This window comes from Cotesia glomerata, linkage group LG6, assembly GCF_020080835.1.
Source record: "Cotesia glomerata isolate CgM1 linkage group LG6, MPM_Cglom_v2.3, whole genome shotgun sequence".
NCBI lineage: Eukaryota > Metazoa > Arthropoda > Insecta > Hymenoptera > Braconidae > Cotesia > Cotesia glomerata.
In genome coordinates this window covers 15,410,196-15,434,666 of record NC_058163.1, presented here as the reverse complement: position 1 = coordinate 15,434,666, position 24,471 = coordinate 15,410,196, and the positions used below count along the sequence as shown (strand labels likewise).

Here is a 24,471-nt window from a genome sequence, read left to right as displayed (position 1 = left end):
AAATTCAATTAATCATATATATATTAAAATTAAACATTTCTTATAAAGAAATATATATCACCCATATAAAAATATTTATAGTTTATATAGAAAAGTATATTGAATGATATTTATAATTTAGTATAGTTTTTGTAGATCATTATATAAAATTCTAGTGACAGCTACATAGTTGATATTGTTATACGAATCGATTTTTACTTTCTTATTCGGACAAATACAAGTAAGATGATTAATTTATAATCTGATAAAATTAAGGAAGAAATTTTTTTTTTTATATTATACAGAAGTCGGAAAGTTTTTCAAATTTTTAAATAAATAAATAAATAATATAATTAAAAAAAATGAAGAATGAGCCATTTGAGAGGTTACATGTAATGAAGCAGCTACTTCTACTCCTTTTCTTTCCCTACTCCACGTTGGCCGCGTCATCTCACAAAAAATTAATGAAAATTTTTTTATCACGCACAAAAACGATAATATTTGCAAGCCAATAATGATGGCATTTAGCTATGGAAAACGAAAAGCTTACAAACAAACAAGATGTTTCATACCAGTAGCAAAAATTACTGAAGTTCTGTATCGCTCTTTGAAAATACATTTTTTAAATTACAATTATTTTTAACGACAATTCTATTAAATAAGAAAAAAGAAATTATAACTAACCAGGTTAATGATGTATTATTATTCCAATCTCATAAAAATGAATCCAGTGAAGTAATAAATACAACTGCAAAGCTCCCTCAATAAGTCCGTGACTTTAGCTACGCTGGCAGGTTCAACAATGAAAAAACTGCATCGTATATTTTTAGCTTGATTGTCGTCCTACAGAGGGCCTATAGAGAATAATGATGCCGGACTATATGAAATCTTTCGATTGATTTAATATTTTGTTATTTAATTGTTCTCAATTTTTTAAATGTAATAAAATTGAAATTATACATAATTATTTCCACAGGAATAAAAAAAAATTCGGCGCGCGCGAGACCCGAACCGCGGAGCTGTTGCCTGACGGCAAAATACCACAAATAACATTATACATGTCAATAAAAAAACTATCTATGATTTTGTATAATCATATAGTCTTACAGATAATTTTATGTAATTATACAAAAATTACAAACATCTTTATACATAATTATATAAAATTATATAAGTACATACAATTATATACAAATTTTTTTACCTGGGGTTATGTGTAAAATACAAAGAGAACCACTACAAATTGAAAAAAAAAACAACGCGAAAAATTGTTATAAAAATGATTTTCTGTGAACAGAAAAATTTTGATAACATTACAGGAGAACGGAAAAATTTATTTTTGATTAGTTTGATGACTTATATAATTATTCTACAGTCAACTGAAAAATTAGAATATATCTGGTTTGCAGTAATGGATTTTTCAAATTTTTTATGTCCCAAAAATCAAGTACAATCGTGAAACTGAAATACTTATAATTATTCCCTCGTTACTGCGCATGCGGAAAATGTCTGGCGCTCTTTCTGATGCTTTCAAAATTTCTGAATTTTAATCAAAATTCATTGAAAAACAAAACAACGAAAATAAGAAATAAATGTTTATTGCCATCGATCGTTGTATAAGAAAGTGCCGAAAATAATTTTTTTAACGTAGATGACATTAGTTTAGTAAGTAATTACGAAATATACATTCCGACTCAATGATTCAACAACAAATATGGCTACTTTCCAATGACAAGTGTATAACTGGAAGCGGGAGTTTTGAATATGAAAGCGTGATTAGTGCACAGGGGATAAGTTCTTCAATAATGGTAAAATTTTATGGAAATTTCACTAAGTAATCGCTGTTTTCTTATTATGTAAAGTTATTTTATCATGAATTAATGTTCATGAATTAATTTATGACTAAGATCATACATATAAGCATAAAAGTAAGTTCTTATAGGTCATTCTATGTACAAACAAACAATTTGGAGCCTGATCTTCTCCAATTCGGCTAAAACGCTATTTTTTTTACCCTATTAAAATTATTTTTAAGAAAGTTTAAAAATTTTTCTACTAAATCCGGAAAAAGTTATGAATTTTAGAAAAAAAAAGTTTTTTTCAAGTACTGATAACTTCTTCGAAAATTGACAAATTGGGAATTTTTATTTTAAATTTGTCTTTAATTGTAATTTTTGAAAAAAATAGCAAGAAAATTTCCATTTTTTCTCGAAAAATTATTTTTTTTTCAAAATTCTTTGTTTTTTATATTTTTCTTTCAATTAAAAAAAAATTTAATCGATTTTAAAAAAAAAACCACTTAATTAAAAGTGGGTGAACTTTTTTTTGAGAAACAAAATTGAAATCGTGAATTTCGAAAAATATATGATTTCTCTCAAATAAAAAGCGAATAATTTCATAGATTCTAGCGTTTACAATTTTTTTTTTCATATTTACTCTTAAGAAATTCAGTTAAATATGAAAATTTTAATAAAAACGAAACGTCATAATTAGTCACTTTCTGAATTTAAATGGATTAGCAGATATAAACATTTTTTTCGGAAAATTGATTTCCTTTTGGGTGAGTTGAAAAATTTTCTAAATTTTATAGAAAATATTTTTAATGTGGTAGAACAGAAAAAAAAATTTTTCAGCCAATTCGAAAAGAGTCCAGCTTAAAAGTGTTCGATTTTACGTGAAATAACTCTAATTTGAATCTATAAAAGTTTCATTTTTCTTTGTTGCTTTCTACAGAAGTAAAAAATAACTATCCGTATGAGTTGATTTCGCAGATCACATACATTTCCCAGGGGCAGCTCACTCAATGCTTTTAGATAGGACCGAATTTTGGCAGGCAGCAGGACTATCCATTACCAACATAATTCCAAAGAATTGATAGTTTCTAGATGTCATTAGTTATTTCTTATTATTATAGTGAAAATGTCAGCATTGTAAGATGATTATGAGCGCTCTCTATTGAGCAATGCGATTGGAGGATATAAAAGCGCGGAAATTTAAACGTAATAAAAATTAAAATTAAATAAAAAATGATAAAAATAATAATTAATAAAGCAACTAATCAAACAAATTTCGTAAAAAAAAAGATTTTTAAAAGAATAGTAAAAAAATAAAAAAAAATTTCGAAACAGACTTGTAAGCAAAGTTTAGAATTAACCTTATACAAACGAATACATAACACAGACAGAAGCTATGTGGGTTAAGACGTTAGTCTCTGCGGGTAATCACAGGGTTCGATTCCTACGCTGAGATTACATTTTTTTTTTTATATTTTTTACGACAATCGTGCAGTTTCAATATTGAATTTTTGTCAAATTAAAATGAAAACAATGATTAGCTAGTGATAATTAACGATAAAGAAATACAATTATCAGGTTATCGAAGAAAATTAAATACAGTTGAATGGATTTAAATAAATTTTATTAAAAATTCACAAAGTAAAGAAATGAATTACAGTCCATAAATAATAAAATAAAATTATATACACTTTTTTTACCTTAGGAACAAACTGCCAGTAAAAGCTTTATTCAAATACAAATAGACAACATTGACAATAAATAAATATCGATACTTAAATCCTAAAATACAAGAAGAAAATAGATATACATTCATATATACATATGTATTTATAGAATTAATGTTATATTAAAATGATAAAAAACGGTGATCGCTGATGAATAATACTTCATAATTTAATTAACTCCTCGGGTAAATGAAAGTTATACCTCTACTTTTCTGGAACAAACAAAAATTCAAAAACCGTTATAATTGTTTGTTGTAATTAATTAATTAATATTTATATATGTATGCAAATTTTCAACTTATCTTTTGTTAAATCATTTTTAGCAATCTTAATATTATATATATATATATAATATTTATATATATATACATATATATATATATATATTCCGTAAATACTTGGGCAGCAGCGTTCTTTCCATCTAGAAGGTAATAGAAAGTAATTTTAGTATCCATGATTAAACATTGTAATAAAATATGTAAATAATTCTGTCAAATAATGAATAATAGATCACATACTTCCTTGACTGTCACAATAAATTTTGACCGAACGATTATTCGCCATGAGTGACTCCAAATGAAAATTTTCTCCAACGTAATTCTGCAATCGAAAAAGAATTAAAAAATGTCTCTGCTTGGTACAATCAGAAATCGCGAAATTATATATAAATTTTTTTTATTTTTTACTATCTATTTGGCTTTTCCACTTAAGTCTGCAATTTTCGCTGCGTTGGCTGCTTTAATTTCTTCCATTTCTATCTTTCTATTTACTTTATCACACTCCCGACGAATTAATAAGCTGACCAGCTTCTTCACTATGTCCCTATTTAAATTAATAACAGAATGTAGAGTACACTTATTCCATTCCAAGGAAAAGAATTCTTCCAAGCTCTTTGTTATGACTCCAACTATATTTTTTTCATGCAGAACATTCTTATAGATGAAATATGAATAAAGTTTATGAACTTTTCCATTTTTTCATCAGATATTGGATGAGTGTCATCACTGAACTGCGTCGGAATAGCTCCAGGATTCAAATATTTGTTAGAACGATAATCTTGTTTAGTGAAGTGACAGCTGCATAAGTAGACATTATTTAAGTCCTTCAAAGATTTGTATAATAACTCTTCAACTCCTATACGACGAACCCACTCTTTGCAACTAAAAAAAAACATGGTGATATTATTATTCTGTTTTAAAATGTATAATTCAAAGATTCCTCTGAGAAATGATAAAATTTTTAGATTAATTTTTACTTACGATTTCTGATCCTTTGGCAATCGATGTAATTTACACAGGTCTTTAGGTTTTTTATGCCTACAAACTTTTACACAACAAATTATCATTTTGCAATTATTTAGCAAAAATAAAAAAAGCAATAATAATCACCGACTTATTCAGAAAAAAAATGAAAGCTATTCTAGAAAATAAAAAGAACAAAATTGAAGAATTTGAACGTTTAAATAAAAAAAAAAAAAAAAGATATATGAGATAATAACGATTTTTGAATATAATATTTTATATTTATTAACAGATTATAAACAGAAATATATAAAATTGAATTTGAGGTTATGAAATTGAAAAAAAAATAAATGTTTAAAAAATCTCGAGAATATTATAAAAAATATATTAAAAAAGTAATACCGAGTTAAAAGCTTAATAGGTGAATGAACAAAAATGTTGAAGTCACTATTAATTTGTCAAAATTGCAAAAAATTCGAGATAACCAAATTTATCACATGTATCGCAGTAAACGTGGTTACAAGAATGGCGGAATATTATTTTTTTTTCGTTATTATTATTATTTTCAGTACTACCACTGTATCGGTTTGAAACTCTCGAGACTTTCATTCTATAAGGTTGTCGTCCATTAGTCCTGCAGCTTGGACAAAATTGGGTATGGTAGGGGTAAAGAGTGAACTGCCCCTGACGTTTCCCATGTGACACTGTGACTGCCATCTCTAACACTTATATAGTGAATGATATTCGGAATACACTGCGGCAATAACCACTACCGCCATCTCTTGTAGGAAGCAACCTCGTGAAGCAGCTGCCTGTATTCAAATTGTTTCTAAAATGTTACCCAATATTTATTTTGAATTTCATTTATAATTCATGGATTTTTCCGCATAGATTTCAGTTTCTAAATATTACAAACATCATTTAGAAGCGCTAAAGAATTTGATTTTTGCATTTTATAAAAAAATATTTGAAATAATTCTTAAAAACTAATTCGGTATCGATCGATAAATGAATCTGTAAATTTTTGTAATTAAAAATTACAAAATCAAATTCTTTAGAACATCGTTACAGCATTTTGAACATGCCTGCAAATTTTTAAGTAATTTTACTCAGGGCAACATGAAAAAAATTTTTTTGAAAAATCCATCAAAGTGTTGGTAATAAATCTACTCATGTTACCCCTTAACACAAATAATAGTACCTGAAGAAATTTTTAGTATTTTGAGATTTGTCAAAGCATAATTGAAAAAAAATGATTGAAATTAATGCTGCAATGTGATTCTATTACTATTTAAATTTCCAAATTCGATCAATTTCTGATTTGTCAAGATTTGTTTGATTATTTTCGCAAGTATTCTCTTTAACTTGAGGCTAAAAATATTGTTGTACCTCTAAAAGTTTTTAAGAGACATTAGAAACACTGCCATTAAATTGTATAAATATGTCTACAAGAATGTGCTTTGATAATCATTTCTCTATGTGACAAGCATGCTTGTTAACTTTCCGCTAAGAAAATTGAAAATTTTTTTTTATTTTTTATTAAAAAAAAAAAAAATAAATTTAATTCAATGTAGGTTACTTATATGTGGATGGCCCCTAGTCTCGATTGTATCGATGTTAGAGGTGCAGTAATTCAACTAATAAAATAAATGGCAGAGATTTATATTGCAATAATTTACTTAGAAATACATTGAATTTGACAAATAAAGGTCTTTAATATTCATATGAAGTGAAAATATATCGTAAAATTAGTTCTACAAGCTAATAATTCTTGACGCTATTAGTTTAGAATAATTCACGTGACAGTAACATCAAAGAATATCAATTTATTGCTTGATATATAATTTTTGAGAAGATACATTTGCTGAGAAATGTATGGCAATTTTTTAAGATAAATATTTTTTAAAGTGATGTACTGAAATCTTCCTCTTTATTCAAGTAATCTGAATGATATTTTTCAAGTAATTAAAATTGTAAAGTTATTAAAAATAAAACTAGCTTCATACAAGGCGAATAATATACAATTATGTATTAATTATGTTTTTGTTAAAAATTCTAGTGATCATTTTTTTTTGTTGAATAAATACTTTTTAATTTAAATATGCTTTTGACAAATTTCTGAAAACTATTACTCTATAGTAATTTACAGAGTAACTCTTATTGTTTATTTTTGTTTAAATTTTCAACGATCTTTCAATATCTTTAATAATTTCGGCTAATTAAATAATTTAAAAAACCATAAAAAAAATAACTGAATGACTAATTTTTATTTTTTTTTTTTTTTTTACAGCAAAAAGATGAGGAAAAAGACGCCAGTTACGATTACAATAGACCACTATGTAAGTGTACGACAATCACGCAGGGAGAAGCTCTAATGATGACTCTTGCCCTAGGAGTTGAAGAATCTCTAACATGGAAAACTATTGTAGGGATATTATCCATGATTAATACGTTATTCGAAAATGACGTGGTTCCGTCATCAAAATATGTTATTTAAAAGTTTAAAACTAAGTGAAGATATTCTTGTTTACCATGTATATTGTAGGGACTGCCATCACTACTTTGGCGCTCAAGATAAATTAAATAAAAACGGATTACAGTGTCCAATTTGCGACAATAGTGAGAAACCGCCAGATATTTCATATTTTTTGACGTTTGACATCTCCTTACAGTTGAAATCAATATTAGAAGATCCCAAAGTGCAAGAAATATTTCTGGCTAATCTTCAAGATAAAGAAAATAATGAAATTAACAATGATCTTCAGAGTATGAGTGATGGCCAGATATATAAAAAATTATCTACAACAAATAACCCGTTATCACATAAATATAATTTTTCATATACTTTCAATACTGATGGTTGTCAACCATCAAAATCCAGCAAGCTTTCTATTTGGCCGATCTATGCAAGTATTAACGAGCTGCCTTTGAAACTACAATCTAAGTACATGATTATGACTGGTTTATGGGTCGATAAAGAAGAGCCAGATATCTTATTATTTTTGCAACCATTCGTTGATGCAGCGAAAAACTATCAGACGAAGGTGTAGAATGGAAATTACAACAACAAACAATAACCAGCAAGTTTATTCCCATATATGCCGTAGTAGATTCTGTGGCAAGATGCAAAATTTTAAATATGAAGCAATATAATGGTTCTTACGGTTGCACATTCTGCGAGCATCCGACATTACGTATGAACAACTCTCAAAAATTTCCAATAACAACGGTTGTTCCAAAAGAACGAACCAATGAATCAGTTAAAGAACAAATGCTTCTTGCTGGTGAAAGTAAGTTTGGTAGTGATGTCATGGGTGTGTGGGGACCGTCACCGTTAATAAATCTGAATTATTTTGACATTGTTGATGGGATGTCACCTGATTATATGCATGCTATTTTATTAGGTGTAATAAAACAGCATACTGAAATTCTAATATCTTCATTCGGTGAAGATTACTATGTAGGAAGTCCGAACCAACTTAAAGAAATTAATATTAAACTTTTAAACTTTAAGCATCCTACGTGTATAACTCGATCCCCAAGAAATTTAACAGAGCGGGAAATGTGGAAAGCAACTGAATGGAGATCATGGCTTCTTTTCTATTCACTTATATGCTTAAAAGATATTCTTCCCCAGAAGTATTTAGAACATTTAGCTCTATTGGTGGAAGCTATGCATATTTTATTATCTGATCGAATTAATTCTGATGAACTAGATACAGCTGACTCTTTGATTTTGCAATACGTAGTCTTGTATGAAGAATATTTTGGTACACAAGCAATGACATAGAATATTCACCTATTATTACATTTGATCAAAAATGTAATAAAATTAGGTCCGTTACGGTGTCACAATACTTTAATATTTGAAAAAGAAAATCACTTTCTGATGAAATTGCAAAAAAGTCCCAATAAAATCCTTATTCAAATTGCCAGACGGTAAATGTTCCAGAAAGCATTAACACCATTGAAAAATAAAATTAATACAAGCAATCAATTCTCTCAATTTTGTGAACGGAATTTGACAGGTCGATTGAAAAATACTTTTGAAGTGGACGGCTGTATACTGATTGGGAAACGTACAAATTATAATTTAAATGATAACGAGCGAAAACTTGTAAATAGATCTGAAACATGTAAATCATTTAATAGATTTATTTACAACGGTAAGAGATATACATCGAAAAATAATCGAGCATGCGCAAAAACAAATGACTCTGTAATATCATTGGAAAGTGGAAAAATAGGAATAATTAAAAACGTTTGTCTTTTTAATTCAGATAAAGGAGAAAAAAAAATTTACATATTTTTTGAGGAAGTAGTAAGATTAAAGAAATACTTCCATTCATCACGATATGTTACTGTAAATAATATTGAAGAATGTTTAATTACTGAAGAGTTAAATATTTGGGAAGCAAAAATGATATCGCAACCGTGTATGTTAACTCCAGTAAAAAACAAACATTATGTGATTTTTATACCACCAGGATGTTATGGTGATTAAAAAAATTATACATAAATAGTTCGGTAAATCTGGCCAAAAAATGCCTCAATCGTGTGTGTAAGTGTAGCGTCAATAATATTAGCATTAAGGATATTTTTTTGTAAACAAAATAACGTTTTTGATAATTAGTGATTTATTAACTTATAAGTAAATTATGTTCTATGCTATATTTTTATATACCAATTAAAATTATATGTAAAAATATTGATTTTACTAACATAGATAAAGTTAACTAATGTATTTGTAGAATAAGTCATGAAAAAATATTACCAATTTCTTAGAGACTTGTGTCTATATAAATGTAATAATTGGATAGTACATTAAGATTAGCATAGAGCTTAAATGAGTTTAAATATACGATGGTATTGGTGTGAATTTAATTGTAACAACCAACATGCTGGAAATAAAATTATATAATTTATTCTTAATAATTTCTAATCGATAACGTGTAATCAAATGCAATAAAAAAATAACTATTGTAACAGTCAGTTTTGTTTATACATATACCAAAAAAAAATATATATAAATAATTACTATAAAATTATCAGTGTAATATTTTATTCAATTTTTTTCAATCGATAAAAAAATCAAAATATAATATATTCTATTACTGTGCAACAGGAAAGAAGATTAATTGTCAGTAAGTAAAAATTTACGATAAAATAAAATAAAAAAAAAAAAAAAACATTAGTAGAATTATCTTTATTGCACACAGAAAAAAAGGAAATCTTGATTTAAGAAAAAATGTCTCGAGTCAAGAATATATTTAGGAAAACGACTCATATTTTAATTCAAGTATATTTTATTCTTGGTTTTAAATGTTTTGATTCAAAAAAATTTTTTATTCATTTGAAAAAATTAAAATATTAATTTAAAAATAAAAAAATTCAATCGGAAAAAAAATTGTTTTCCAATGAAGTTAATTTCTTTTAAACTAATAATTTTTTTTTTCTTCATTTAAACATAAAATTTCTTACTTCAATGAAATCAAATGTTTTCGATCAAGAAGTACATAAGTTTGAACCAGCAGTTTATTATTCTTCAATCGAAATGGCAATATCTTCACCCAAGAACATCAATGTTCTTGGTTTCAGTACATACTTCATTTGGAATAAGAGTTATGTTCGGGTATGTTCGGTTTCTCTATAATGTGTGACGATTGAATGACAATCTATAATTGATCACAGTATACGTATAAGAATAAACCGAATGCAAAAAGACAGCATATATGTTAATCTATCTCCAGAAAGTCCAAAAAAATTACTTTATTGGATTCTCATACAAATATAATACAAATTTTTTCAACCAATTCGACGAGATCTTGAGACGAAATTAAATATTCTTAAAAAATTTTTAAAAATAATCATTAAATCAAGAATAATCATTAAAATCATTAAAAATGTAGAAAAATAATCATAATCAAAAAAAAATTTTTCGAATTTTAGTAAATTTTTTTCTCAGTACAATAAAAAATTCAGAAAAATGACGTAATATTTAAAGTTGAATTTTAAAAAAATCTAGTAAAGAGGTGGGAGAAGAATAACAATAGAGTAAAAAAAGTCATCATGCAGTTTTATTTTGATTATAAAAGCAAACGTATCAGTAAAAAACATTGAATAGCTCTAAATAGTATTATTTTTTTTTTTTTTGAAAATTATATAAACTGAATTTTTTTTAATTTAATCGCTCAATATTTGTTATGGTATCTAACACTGTCAATGGCAACACATCGTTATTATTAATTTTATAAATACATCGCTGAATCAACAAATGGAGATGCTCAGCATCTTTAGGATATGATACATTTAATACATGAAATAACTTGAATAAGCAATCAAAAGCTTTGACTGCTGACGTAAATTGATATTTTATATCATCAAGGACTAATAAAATTTGATTTTGTTCTTCATAACTGCCTTGAATAATGATGTACGGCTGGACAGTATCATTTTTGGCATACGCACTATCAATTTGATTTTTCATAGTTTTTTCTATGTCTCCTGGATTCTAAAAGAAATATAGAAATGAAAAATTTGAAGTAAAATACATTCATACATGTATATAATATAATCATGAACTGCTAACTATGAAATTACCTGTACAATTATAGTCTAAGAGCCCGTGAACCCCAGACCTTCGTTATTTTATAAAAGCTGAAAGTTTGTCAGCGCATGCTCCCAACACAGGTAAGAACGATGGACTATTATGAAGTTTGGGTTACCGTGGCTTTGGCAGGTAAACGGTACTAAAGGTGTGTAAAATACCGATCTAAATTCATCAAATAATAAAGTGTGATTTTTTGGTATTATCTTCAGAATATTATTAAAAATGACGTTATTGATTGCCAGACACTTAACATCGTGGCAACCCCTTGCCAGACACCCCTAATGTTCATGAGGTTATAATTCTACTTATGTTATAGTATAAAAGCTGATTTTTATATATAATACTTAGGTAATAATTAGATGATGTTTCCTCATCAGCCAGACATTTTTGATAGTTCCAACCCCTTGCCAGACAATGATGTAGGGTTGCTGTAGGAGCGAGCGCGAGACAGTATATGTATGGTGGGTGCGAGTGAGATGGCGAGATAGGTCTATCGTGATCCCTCACTGCGCAGTTGTTATTTCTACTGCGCATGTATTGTTTAGTACTTAGTACATGTTTACATCAGCTAAAATAATCTTATATGCTATCCAAGTATTATTAATTTAATAGTTATTATTAATTAACAACATAAAATATTTCGAATATATACAGACTATAAAGTATATTCAATATATTATTAGTGTATGAAACGTACATTATATGCTTACAATTTGTTTTTGTGAATTTTAAATCAAAGTGATTTTGTTTAAAAAATTAAGTCATGGGTGATACATTAATTTGTGTTATTTGTAAGAAAAGTAGTGGTAAAATAATATTATTTTCTGAGGAGACATTGAAAAAATGTGAATTAATTTTAAAATTGCGAAAAAAACATAACCTTAAATATAATAACATCATTCTTCCACGTGAATATACAGAGAGTGGTTATCACAGGGAATGTTACAAATCATTCACAGGACTGATGAAAAAATATTCTACCCCAGAACCTAAAAATTCTAAAAAGACTGTTGAAACAGAGAGCAAGAAAAAGAACCATCTAAAGACGTAATTACATCAACAGACGATTCAATACCAGGTTCATCGCATTTGTCTGAGTTAACTGTATCACACCCACCTTCAGCTTCTCAATCAACAGAACTTCAACCTTCCCAGGCAGCTGTGGACATTCGCGGACTTGAAGAAGTGAGTGAAAATGCTAATGCAACCACAGAAGTAAATAGTTCGATACAAAGTGATACCAGTGTTGATATAAGTAAAAAAATTTGTTTATTTTGCAATAAAAAAAAGAGACAAGTGAGATCAAAAATGCTTCCACTCCATGAAGGTGATAAAAACCAATTTCAGTCTCGTATAATGTCTAGCATTGAAAATCAAAAAGAGTATAATGAGTTGTTAAGTAGATTGGAAAGTATTGCAAGTCCGAAAATATACTATCACACTGACTGTAGGATTCAGTTTAATAATAAAATATCTTCATTGGCGAAAATATCTGTTAAAAGTGATTGGCATCATTATCGAGAGTACCACCAAGAAGCTTTCAATGAAATTTGTAGCATCATAGAAGAAGATATTATCAACAACGGCCGCTGTCATTTATTGATTCATTTACATGAATTATATACTGATTCATTGGAGAGAATTTGTGCAGAGAATTCCATTGAAATAGATACTACTTTTACTGCACATCACCTAGAAGAAAAAATTGATAAGAAGTTTTCCAAAAATGTTAAATTCTTTACAATCCGGAATAAAAAAATAATAGCACCCAATTATATGAAGACGATCGACGAAACAGTATTGGACAACTTAAAATCTGAAAATATTATCCAAAAAGCGGCATTAGTCTTACGAAAAACTATTTTGACAATGGACAAGAAAAAATTACCATCTAAAAATCTTTCAGCACAGCATTTAATTGCAGGTGAAGCTTCTATACCGCAAGAATTATTTGATTTTTATTCTACTCTCATAGGTGGTTCTAGACAGAAACGAAAAAGTGGCTCAAAATGTATTCGTCAAGTACGGTCTTACTGTCAAGATATTATTTATGCAATTCATAATGGTCAAGTCAAGACGTCTAAGCATATCACGCTGGGTATGACTCTGAAGAGTTTAACGAGTAGCAGAAAAATTGTAGATATAGTCAACAGATATGGTCATTGTATCAGCTATCAAAGTGTCGAAGAACTTGAAACAGAAACCACCTATGCTTCCATAGAAAAGTCAAATTTATGCCCCGAAAAAATTAAAAAAACACCTGAACTTTGTACTGGACTGGCTTATGATAATTTTGACCGCTTTGTTGAAACTACTAGTGGGAAGGACACTTTACATGATACCGTCGGAATTATTTATCAGAACATCGAATTCAATACATCTGAAGAATCTCAAATATCCGAGGCACCAGTTCCCACTAGTAGAGATAATTCACCACAGAAGAGGAAAAGGAGACGAAGAACTTTTGAGGCAATAGCTTCAGAAGAAATTCCCTATCCAAAAAAACCAAAAATGACAAGTGATTTGCAGATAACGGCTGATGAAATTGAACATATAATCCCCAATAATTTACAATTGTATACAGAAATTGATAATATCTGGATTATTAGTCATGCACTAGAATTACCTGATATTCCAATGTGGGTTGGTTTTAACAGTAAGATTCATGATATTGAAACTTGCAAACAACACATATCTTATTTGACTCCGATAAATGCCTCACCAACAAGTAATTCTGTAGTATTAGAAACCATGCAACAAAGTAAGAAAATTGCTGAAGAGTTAAATCAATCATCTATTCAAGTAACATATGACTTGGCTATAGCCAAAGTCGCTCTACAAATTCAAGCAACGGAAAAACCTACATATGACAATTTATTTATACATTTAGGACCGTTTCACATCATGATGGCTTATTTCAAGGCAGTTGGTAAGGTGATCAGTGACTGTGGACTAACAAATATAATGGTGGAAAGTGGCTTATTGGCGAATGGTTCAGTGAATGGATTTCTTGACGGCAAGCATTTCAATCGCTGCAAAAGACTGCATCCTTTGGTGACATTAGGATTAGAAATATTACATTTTAAATCTTTTCTGGAAATGAGTAACACGTCCGTAACAGATGATATGATTGAAGAACTTTACCGACTACAAAACTGTAAAATATCATCATTCAACATAGAACATGAAGAGCTGAAAGAATTGATCAATAATTACTGTGTTTATAAACAACGAAGTCTCAATGGCGACTATGGAAAGACTCAACAATTTTATGTAATTTATATTAATCTCATCAATCATTACCTACAACTATCACGAAGCATACGTGTTGGAGACTTCGAACTTTTCAAGTCAGTTTTACCTAAAATAACAAATTTATTTTTTATCTGTAATCAACAGAATTATGCTCGATGGACCGTGAAATATGCTGATAACTTGATAAAAGTAGCAGATACCCATCCTGATTTATTTGAAGGATTTCAACAGGGTTACTTCGGCATTAAAAGGACAACTAAGTCATTTTCAAGGCAACCTATTGATCTGGTTTTAGAGCAGACTATCAATGCAGATGCTGCACGAAGACTTACAGGTGTTATACACTTTACTAATTCAATTGCAGCCCGTCAACGGTGGGCTCGAAACCATGATATAAGATCGACAGTAATTAGTTACGTTTACCAAGAATTGGGACTACAAACTCACCAAGATGTTTCTTCGGATTTGAGTAAGCATAATATTCAGAAAAATATTAAAAATCTAAAGAAATTTCTTAAAACATTTGAACAATTTCTTAATCCCTTCAGCTCGGAAGTACCAAAAGATCATTTAATAAATATTTCATCTGGTAAAGCTGCATCAGAACTGGTAGAGTCATTTCTTCTTAATATTGAAAAAAATGGTGATTGTCTTCGGAATACGTTTGTTTCTGAATGTCATACGGACATTAGTCGATTTGAAAAATCTATTAAAAAAATAGCTCTTAATAATTTTTCAAAAGATTTGGAAAAAAAGAAGAAAATTAAAATAGGTGGTGCAATTGAAGAGGTAAAAATTCAACGAGATTTGTTTGGTCGTATGCTGGGGATCTCGATGGATTACAATGTGGATATCTCAAAAATTTTATCATACCCAATCACCGATGTGCCTTTATCTATGTGTCATTTAAGTGGTACTATTTGTAAGACGGATAAATCTGCCTTAATGAAGTGTTTGGAGAAGGAGGTCCAGCATCAACCACCACCTACTGTAGATGTCGTAATAATTGATGGGTTTTTTTTATTACACACCATGAGAAATGTTCCAAACAAATTTGGAGGCATTTCTAAGAAAATGTTACAAATGGTCACCAAGTTCGAAGCGCTAAGAATTGACGTTATTTTTGATCAATACCTGACTCCATCGATCAAAGATTACGAACATTCTCAGCGATTAGAATCAGCACAATTGAGCTACACTATAACTGGACCTGATCAAACACGTCCGAGTGATTTTGCGAAAGAATTGAAAAATTCAAATTTCAAACAAGCTCTGGTAGATTTTTTAATTTTGCATTGGGCCAGTGATGAAATAATACCTTTTATTGGAAATAAAACTATTCACATAAATTCTAAACTGTGCCATTGTTTTGTTGTTAATGCTTCTAACAAAGTAGTAACAAGAGTTGTAGAAGAGTTATCATGTCCAAAACATGAAGAGGCTGATACCAAAATAGTCTATCATGCGTGCAGTATTCCAAATAAAGTAAATATTGTGATCAGAAGTGTCGACACTGACATTGCAGCTATCATGCTTGGTCATATGCACCATCTACAAAATGATTCACTTATTTGGATGCTGATAGGCACTGGGAATAAGTTGAGATACGTAGACCTCACAGAGATTTACGTAAAGTTAGGAAAATCTTTTTGCAAGAGCTTACCAGGATTCCATGCGATCACAGGTTGTGATTATAATCCTGCATTTTTCCGAAAAGGAAAGTTGAGGCCTTTTAAAATTTTAAAAAAAACGGAAGAGTATCAAACAGCTTTCATTAAATTCGGTAAACACGAATTATTCGAAAATAATAATGAACAACAAAGCACTTTTGATATTATTCAACGATTTATATGTGAGGTATACAATGTCGGTTCGATAACTGATGTTGACGCAGCACGGCTTCAACTATTCATTAATACATATCAGGTCTCAGATATTAATGAAGCGTTTAGCCGTAAAAAACTACGAAATTTTGATGCTAGCAGTCTGCCACCATGTAAATCCGAGTTGCTACAACAATATCTGCGAGCCAACTATGTGTCTAGCATTTGGAATAATGCAAATCAGCAAATTCCAACAATTTATCAACCCGAGAATAATGGTTGGGTTCTCGAAGATAATCAGTACCATTTTAAATGGTTCGAAGGTGATCAGTTGCCAAATTTCGTCAGAGAATCACTGAAAGCTGTCTCAGGTATGAATACTACTTCAAACCATTATACATTATTTTTTGATATTTTCAATCCCATTAACTTTTTCATATTTCTACAGAAACTGACGAAGAAGAAGAAGAAGACGACGATATCGAATGGAGTAACAGTGATGAAGAAAATGATAATATTGATTATAATGATGATAATGAATAAAATAATATTTTCTTCAATACACTATAATAATAATCTGTAATGTCATCAATCTATTTTTTTATACTTTATAATAACTTGTAATGTCATTAATCTATTTTTAATTAAATTTTTGAGTATTATATATTTGGTTTTTTTTTTATAATCTGTTATTGAGGGATCGCGATAGACCTATCTCGCCATCTCACTCGCACCCACCATACATATACTGTCTCGCGCTCGCTCCTACAGCAACCCTACATCATTGTCTGGCAAGGGGTTGGAACTATCAAAAATGTCTGGCTGATGAGGAAACATCATCTAATTATTACCTAAGTATTATATATAAAAATCAGCTTTTATACTATAACATAAGTAGAATTATAACCTCATGAACATTAGGGGTGTCTGGCAAGGGGTTGCCACGATGTTAAGTGTCTGGCAATCAATAACGTCATTTTTAATAATATTCTGAAGATAATACCAAAAAATCACACTTTATTATTTGATGAATTTAGATCGGTATTTTACACACCTTTAGTACCGTTTACCTGCCAAAGCCACGGTAACCCAAACTTCATAATAGTCCATCGTTCTTACCTGTGTTGGGAGCATGCGCTGACAAACTTTCAGCTTTTATAAAATAACGAAGGTCTGGGGTTCACGGGCTCTTGCTCTATTACGAAAATATTATTTAAAGCTTCTTTTAAACTATGTTTTATTTTTTTCGATCGTCGTCCCCTAGGTGGTATTAGATGGCCCACAATGTTGAGTTGGAGTGGAAGTTTTACTGAAAATTGAACGATGCTATTTTATATGTACTTTCTATATTCTTTCTTAAATAATTTTATGAAAAATTTTACGGTCAAGATTATTGCCCTCCAGTTCATTCAATCGGACTTTCCATGATTGCACCAATGAATCTTCTTGATACCTTTTGCTATGAAGCGTTTTCACTCTTTCAAAAAATATGGGCCAATCTTTTTCCAAATTAACTCCATTATTAGGAAATAAAAGTTCAAAATCATTCAAAATCTAAAATTTCGTTATGATTTGACAACATTAATAATTACCCATTATTATTAAATATTATTGTAACCATGAATTCTTACCAAAGCAGTGCTTCGTAAATCGTTTAAAATCGTCCACTCATTCATAAAATCGTGCAAAGTTAAATGTTTCGAATGCTTACGAACTTCGAAAGTCTCAGACCATTTTACAACAACTGTACTCCATGGCTGTCGGCGATTTTGCAGCCATTCGATATCATCTTGGTGAAGCTCTACAAAACATTAAAATTGATAGTAAATTTTATTGTATTATTAAAGCAGATATATATATATATATATATATATGAAAAACGCCAGCTAAAATTCAGAGAAAATATAAATAGGAATGACAAACAAATGATTTCAAATCACTAATACTTTAAACTGTTTTTCTTTTTTTTTTTAAATCATGTGATAAATGGCAATTGATTTTTAAATTATGCATATTACTTATCGAACCTTGTAAGTCTTTTAATCTTTTATTTTTATTTTGGTTTTCCAGCGTTTCTTGTTGTTTCCTTTTTTTTGTAGTATGAGTAGTACTAAGAAGATTTCTTATTTTGTCTGGTAATTTTCCGCGTTTTCCAATTGATTTGTTTGTTGAAGACATTTTTTTGCTTACTGGTGCCGTGTAATATATACCTTCTAATTCATTTGGAAATTCTTCTAAAATTTTTCGTACGAGTAAGCGGTAATGGACTTGCTTCATAACACTGTAAATATTTAATAATAGTTAATAATGTATAATTCAACTTGATAAAACAATAAATTAAGAAGAAGGTAAGTTTGTTTTTTATTTTTAATGTATTTAGCGCGAAAAATGTTATTATTGTTTTTCATTAATTCAAATAGCATCATAAAACTTGAGAAATTAAATTAAATGAATAATAGAAGTGCATTGTACTTAATTCAGTATAGAAACATTTCTAGCAGCATATTATCTTAATGATCATTAAAAAAAATTTAATTGTTGACTAGTTTATCTTGTTTGTACTTACTTCGTAGGTATTTTTATCCAAGGATACAATTCTCTTCCAATTAGATCGACTAAAGATTGCTGTGACGGTGGTGATAGTTTCTGTCTAGCTTCATAATCATCATTGATACTAGTTCCTTCTGGCGATCTTTCCAATTTTTCTCGCAAATTAAAATTAGGAAAATTATTCAGCAATTCCAAATCATCTAATTCTCGGTCATACTGCACATCATCTGTTTCGTTACGATTGTCAGCATCATTCTCTAGTAACTCAACCTGCAAATATAAAATATTTAGTAAAGACTTATAATAGCACTAAATAATTTTCAATTTGCGTTCTTGAATATTTAAAATTTTCCACCAACAAATGTTGAACCTACTCTTTCTTCAAGCATTGTCTGAATGTTTTTCCTAATTTTGATTCGAATAGCTATAGGTGGGCACATTTCTTTCAGATCATTTTCTGACACATCAGTTAATATGTTAACTGTCATTTCATTTGCTACAATTAAAATAAGTAAATAAGTACATTAAAAATACTAACAAATAAGTTATACTATTAAATTTCTAAATTTTTTCATTAACATACTATTACATCAAAGAAGTAGTAATTACTGATTATTACATAATAATTGTTGAAAAAAAAAAAAAAAAAAACAAATATGATGCTGGTAATATAATAAAAAGATTCGGAGTGTACTTACCTATAAAATTATTAATAATATTATCAGGAATATCCCACTGTCTTAATAAATTGTTTAATTCTTCCGTTCCATTATGCATCCCTGCCATTTCTTATTTCTTATATCAGCTGCTAATGACCTAATTTAATGATATAATTCACAAAATTAAATGACTATGCATAAGTTTTAAAAACTTTATAAATACTGAAAATTAAAGTACTTAATGGACGCTTGGTAATAATTTTCCAACATAAGCAACAATAGTAAAAAATAAAATTAAAATTGCTGAATGAAAGGTAAAATATTTATGTGAACACTAGGTTGTTCTAAACGTACAAATATATATTGAACATTGAAGAAAGAATGCTAAGACAAACCTAATAATAATAATGGTTATAGGTTTGAATAAAAGTTAATGACCGATTTATTGCATTGAATAGTCTACACTTACAAATTATAATAAAATATTAGATTTTGATTAACATAGATTAAATTATCACTACTAAATTCGTTGAATTTGTCTTTTGAAAATATTACTATTAATACTAATTAAAAGAAAGTGAAATACAAAATATACGTTCTTCGAAAATTCAATTTAAATTTAATTGTTAAAATGACGTAGTAATGATAAAATAATATATTATCAACATTTCTATTTGCGAGAGTATTTCTTTCAAATACTAAATTATTAAATTAATCCTTCATACAATAATCCACGAAAATGATGCAATACCTACGGAAGCCTGGTAGTGATATGTGTGCAGCAATGGTAGTACACTTCTCAGTGCTAGTACTGCTGTCATACATAGTATGTCACTTTTTAATTTTAAAGGCAGCGCTGTCTACTTAAATCACAATAATGAATTTTGAAGTATGAGATGATTCATAACTAAACATTTAATTATAATTATAAACAGTTAATACTACGTATTAACTATATACCCAACATATTTAATTCAATTTTGTACATAAAAAAAGAAGTAGATTTAAAAATTCAAACCTAGAAGTTATCGCTTTATCGATAATTTATAATTTCTTCCCAGTGATTGTAAGACAACAAATTTGAAATTTTTGTATACTTAATTGTTTTTTCAATTATTAAATAAAAATTTACTTCATATTTACTGTACTGGCAACTATTTTACTGAAATAGTATGGTGAAATCAGCTGTTGAAAAATTACAAGTATCTTTGCAAAGATTTGTCAATCAAATAAGTGTCATTAATTAAAATAACTCACCACACAGTTAACTTATGATATGGTACTAATAATAATTGCGATGTATATTTATTCCAAATCACAAAGATAACTAAATATTTAAGCATATTCTTGATTAATAATAAACTGTATATTCTAAACGAAAAGAAAAAAATTGTAAAAACTTTATAGTAATAAAAAAAATTAATGAATTTCTTTTGAACCAAATATTATCTTTTATTAACTGTACTATACCCTGTTTAAAAAAATGATAATAAAAAAATTACATTGAGTAATTATTACTACATATTGTTCTTTAACAACATCGGATATTGATTACCATTAGGAAGTATAAGATACACATTTGTAAATCCACAACATTAAACTTCTCTGAGTTTATTCATGCATTTAAATTTAAACTCTCCACAATATAAAATTTTTGATCGTTATATTAACATTCGATCGTTTTATTTATTTTTCTTTCACCAACTTAAAATCTATTTATACTTCACAAACCATGACGATGTGTTTACATACACAAAACTAAAACTAGAAATTAAAAAAATAGTGTATGGCAATTTTTATCACGGTAAAGCATTTTTTATGTGATAAGTATCAAGCTTAAGTAAAAAGTTGTACATTATGCTTTTTTATTATAACATAATTATTTTTTTTTTAATACTAATCATAAGAGTTATCAAGTTAATTGATATAAGTCATGCAATGGTTATAGATGCTACTCAATAAGCTTATTAAAAATATTAAAAATTCTCATAAATTTTTAGAAAATAAGTTAGTATTAAAATAATAAAAAAGATAAAAAATTTACGAAAAATGAGATAATATTGTTAATCAAGATGACACTATGTGACCAAGCTACTAAATAAGTTAAATTATTTACTTTAGAAGTAAATAATTATTTTAGATGCTAAATTAAGACAATATGTTTAATTTTACTGTCATTATGTTAAGTATATATAGCGTAAATATCTTTATCAATAAATAAAATTGTAACTAACATATGTAATCTTGCTCGTTTTTTTTTTTTTTTTTTTTTTTAAATCAAACATAGTAAGTAGCGAAAATTTTTTAAAATAATAAAAGATGAAAATATATATTCGAAAAATGAAATATCATAGTTAATTAAGATCTCATTAGGTGAAAAGTTACTAAATAAGTTAAATTATTTACTTTAGAAGTAAATAATTATTTTAGATGCTAAATTAAGACAAAATGTTTAATTTTACTGTCATTATGTTAGATATTTATAGCATAAATATCTTTATCATCACATGTGACGTACTATTAACTATTCTTTAACTTCTTATACTCTTATTTTACTAAAAGGAAAGTAAATTTCGATAGAATAATTAAGAGAAATTTAAAAAAAAATCGCAACTAACAAATGAGATCTTGAGCGTTTTTTTTTTTTTTTTTTTTTTTTTTCAAATTAACCATAGTAAGTAGCGAAAATTTTTTTAAATTGTAAATGATCAAAAAATATACGAAAAATGAGATATTATTGTTCATTAAGATCTCATTATGTGACCAAGTTACTAAATAAGTTAAATTATGAACTTTTAGGATCTTTTAAAAGATCTATAGTTTTATCAAGCTGCGTAGAGTCACAACACTGAATGTGCTCACTCCATTTAAAATTGCTTGATGTCAATTCCAGATTTTGTGATTTACAATGTATTATGCATTTATACGATGCATCCTTGTCAATATCATTTATCCAGTACCGAAACAATCCTTGAGAAATCATTGTACCATCTTTGTACCAAGTAAAGACAGGTTTACATTCATCCGTGCAGTTAGTGATCACCCCAACACCATTTTTATCGTCACACTTCCCATTTAACTCATTAACATCATATAAGATATAATGAGTTCCGTCCTCAATCATTTCAACACCAGGAAAGTCGAAAACTCTAGTCAAACTATCATTATCAGTATAAATTGATAACAAGGCTTTACCGTCTACTTCAATTCCTGATACTTTATGACCAGCGTTCATCGGATCAAATGTGTCAACTGGTATTCGACCGTATTCTTCAAATTCGTTTTCATATAAGTCATCTTTTAATAAATAACTTATACAAAATGAACCCGTATACTCTGACTTACGAATCAATTCATAGTAAATAAGAATATTATTTTCTAAGTGAATACACTTTCGAAATTCTTGAGATGAAGATTTTGGCTTAGTTTCTACTTTCTTTAAAGAAAGTTGGGCATTAGGATAACAACTGCCTGAAGAATTTTCTTCCCAATCGCGCGAAAGGACCTTTTCGTTCTGTCCAGAAGGAGTAACCTGACCTTTGAGCGAAGTTATTAAATACAGCGTGAAGTTTCGAGATTTTCGTTCTTTTAAAAATGTCCATAAATCGCATTCATGACCTTTGCTGTCTTTAAAGCTAGATAAAATCGTATGATCAAAAAGACCAAGTTGTATTTCCGAATTCGCAAAAGTAACTTCGCTGTCTTTAGAGAATTCTTCGACTGCAAGATTTTTTATATCACTGACAGAGTAAGTTTTGCCCACTTCAAGGGGTATTTCTCTTATCCCACCAAGTGACTTGATAACTTGCTCGTAGCTGTTTTTTGTTTTGCGCAGCCATCCTAATCTTATTTTTTTAGTTATGCGCTGCTGAGGAGCTGGAGCAGGATGAACATCAGCCCGTTTAGTCTGTAATCATAAAATAAAAATGGTTCTTATTTTAGTTTTCGAGGTTAATTAAATAATATTTTTTGAGACACTACTGATCGGCCACTTTGATCAATTGAGAAATTTATCTCTTTTTTACGATAATTGATAAAAGGAAAACGTTTTAAAAATGACAAGTTTTTTTTTTTTTTTTTTTTTATAATACGAACATCTAAAATACGACAAATTTATATTTAAAAAAAAATTCAGGAAGTTATTGAGAATTTTTTCTTAACGGAATTAAAAAAAAATATGTACCTTCATTTTAGTCATGTCTGTTTTTCTTGTAGAGCTTAATCCTTGGATTCCTTTAATTTCTTCTACCGTTTCATGTACATGCTTTCTTTTCTTGCTCGTTATAAGATTTTCTGAACCTGTAAAAAAAATAAATAAATAATTATAATTGAACGAAATAATTGCAAGTATTTAGGTTTTTATGATATTGTTTAAATAAAACTGCTAATAATACCTTCTCCCACGTATATATCAAAACAATCAATTTGATGGTTGATGACAATTTCACCGGATTCAATGAGCAGAGCACGTTTTTGATTTTCGTTAAAATAGGTTAATCCTGTCGCCTGAGGAAAATACTGCTTCAATATGGATAATTGAAGATTGCCATTTGAATTTAATGGCAGTAATAATTGTTGTTGATCGGATCGCACCTTAATGTGGGTCTGATTCATGATGATTTTTAATTATTAATTATTCAAAGCAAAGCCACGCCATTTACAATCTCAGAACATAAACGGATGTGAGAAATTTTTTTGCATATTAAATTTTCAACTTCTATGTGGACTAAGCTAGTGGCGCCACCTTTAAAAACAAAAGATGACATACTATGTATGACAGTAGATGAAAATTAACGTAGCAGATATTTAATAAATTTTAGAATTTTTTTAAGAA

The 24,471-nt window shown here is 28.4% G+C and overlaps 1 protein-coding gene and 2 long non-coding RNA genes across 3 annotated transcripts; 2 read left to right on the top strand and 1 right to left on the bottom strand.

Moving 5' to 3' along the window:
- The first annotated feature begins 3,414 nt into the window (after nt 1-3,414).
- On the top strand, nt 3,415-17,592 carry LOC123267066. The gene is made up of 3 exons (XR_006509956.1): nt 3,415-3,431; nt 5,185-5,197; nt 17,508-17,592. It is a non-coding gene; the product is annotated as an uncharacterized LOC123267066 (long non-coding RNA).
- LOC123267064 lies at nt 12,350-17,032 on the top strand. Its single transcript, XM_044731560.1, has 2 exons — nt 12,350-16,799; nt 16,877-17,032. Exons 1-2 carry the CDS (start codon nt 12,659-12,661, stop codon nt 16,969-16,971), a joined length of 4,236 nt encoding a protein of 1,411 aa, XP_044587495.1. The 5' UTR covers nt 12,350-12,658; the 3' UTR covers nt 16,972-17,032.
- Nucleotides 17,593-17,624: 32 nt separating the features above from the next.
- On the bottom strand, nt 17,625-18,185 carry LOC123267065. The gene is made up of 3 exons (XR_006509955.1): nt 18,060-18,185; nt 17,811-17,982; nt 17,625-17,737 (listed from the first exon to the last, which is right to left on the bottom strand). It is a non-coding gene; the product is annotated as an uncharacterized LOC123267065 (long non-coding RNA).
- Between the last annotated feature and the right edge of the window lie 6,286 nt (nt 18,186-24,471).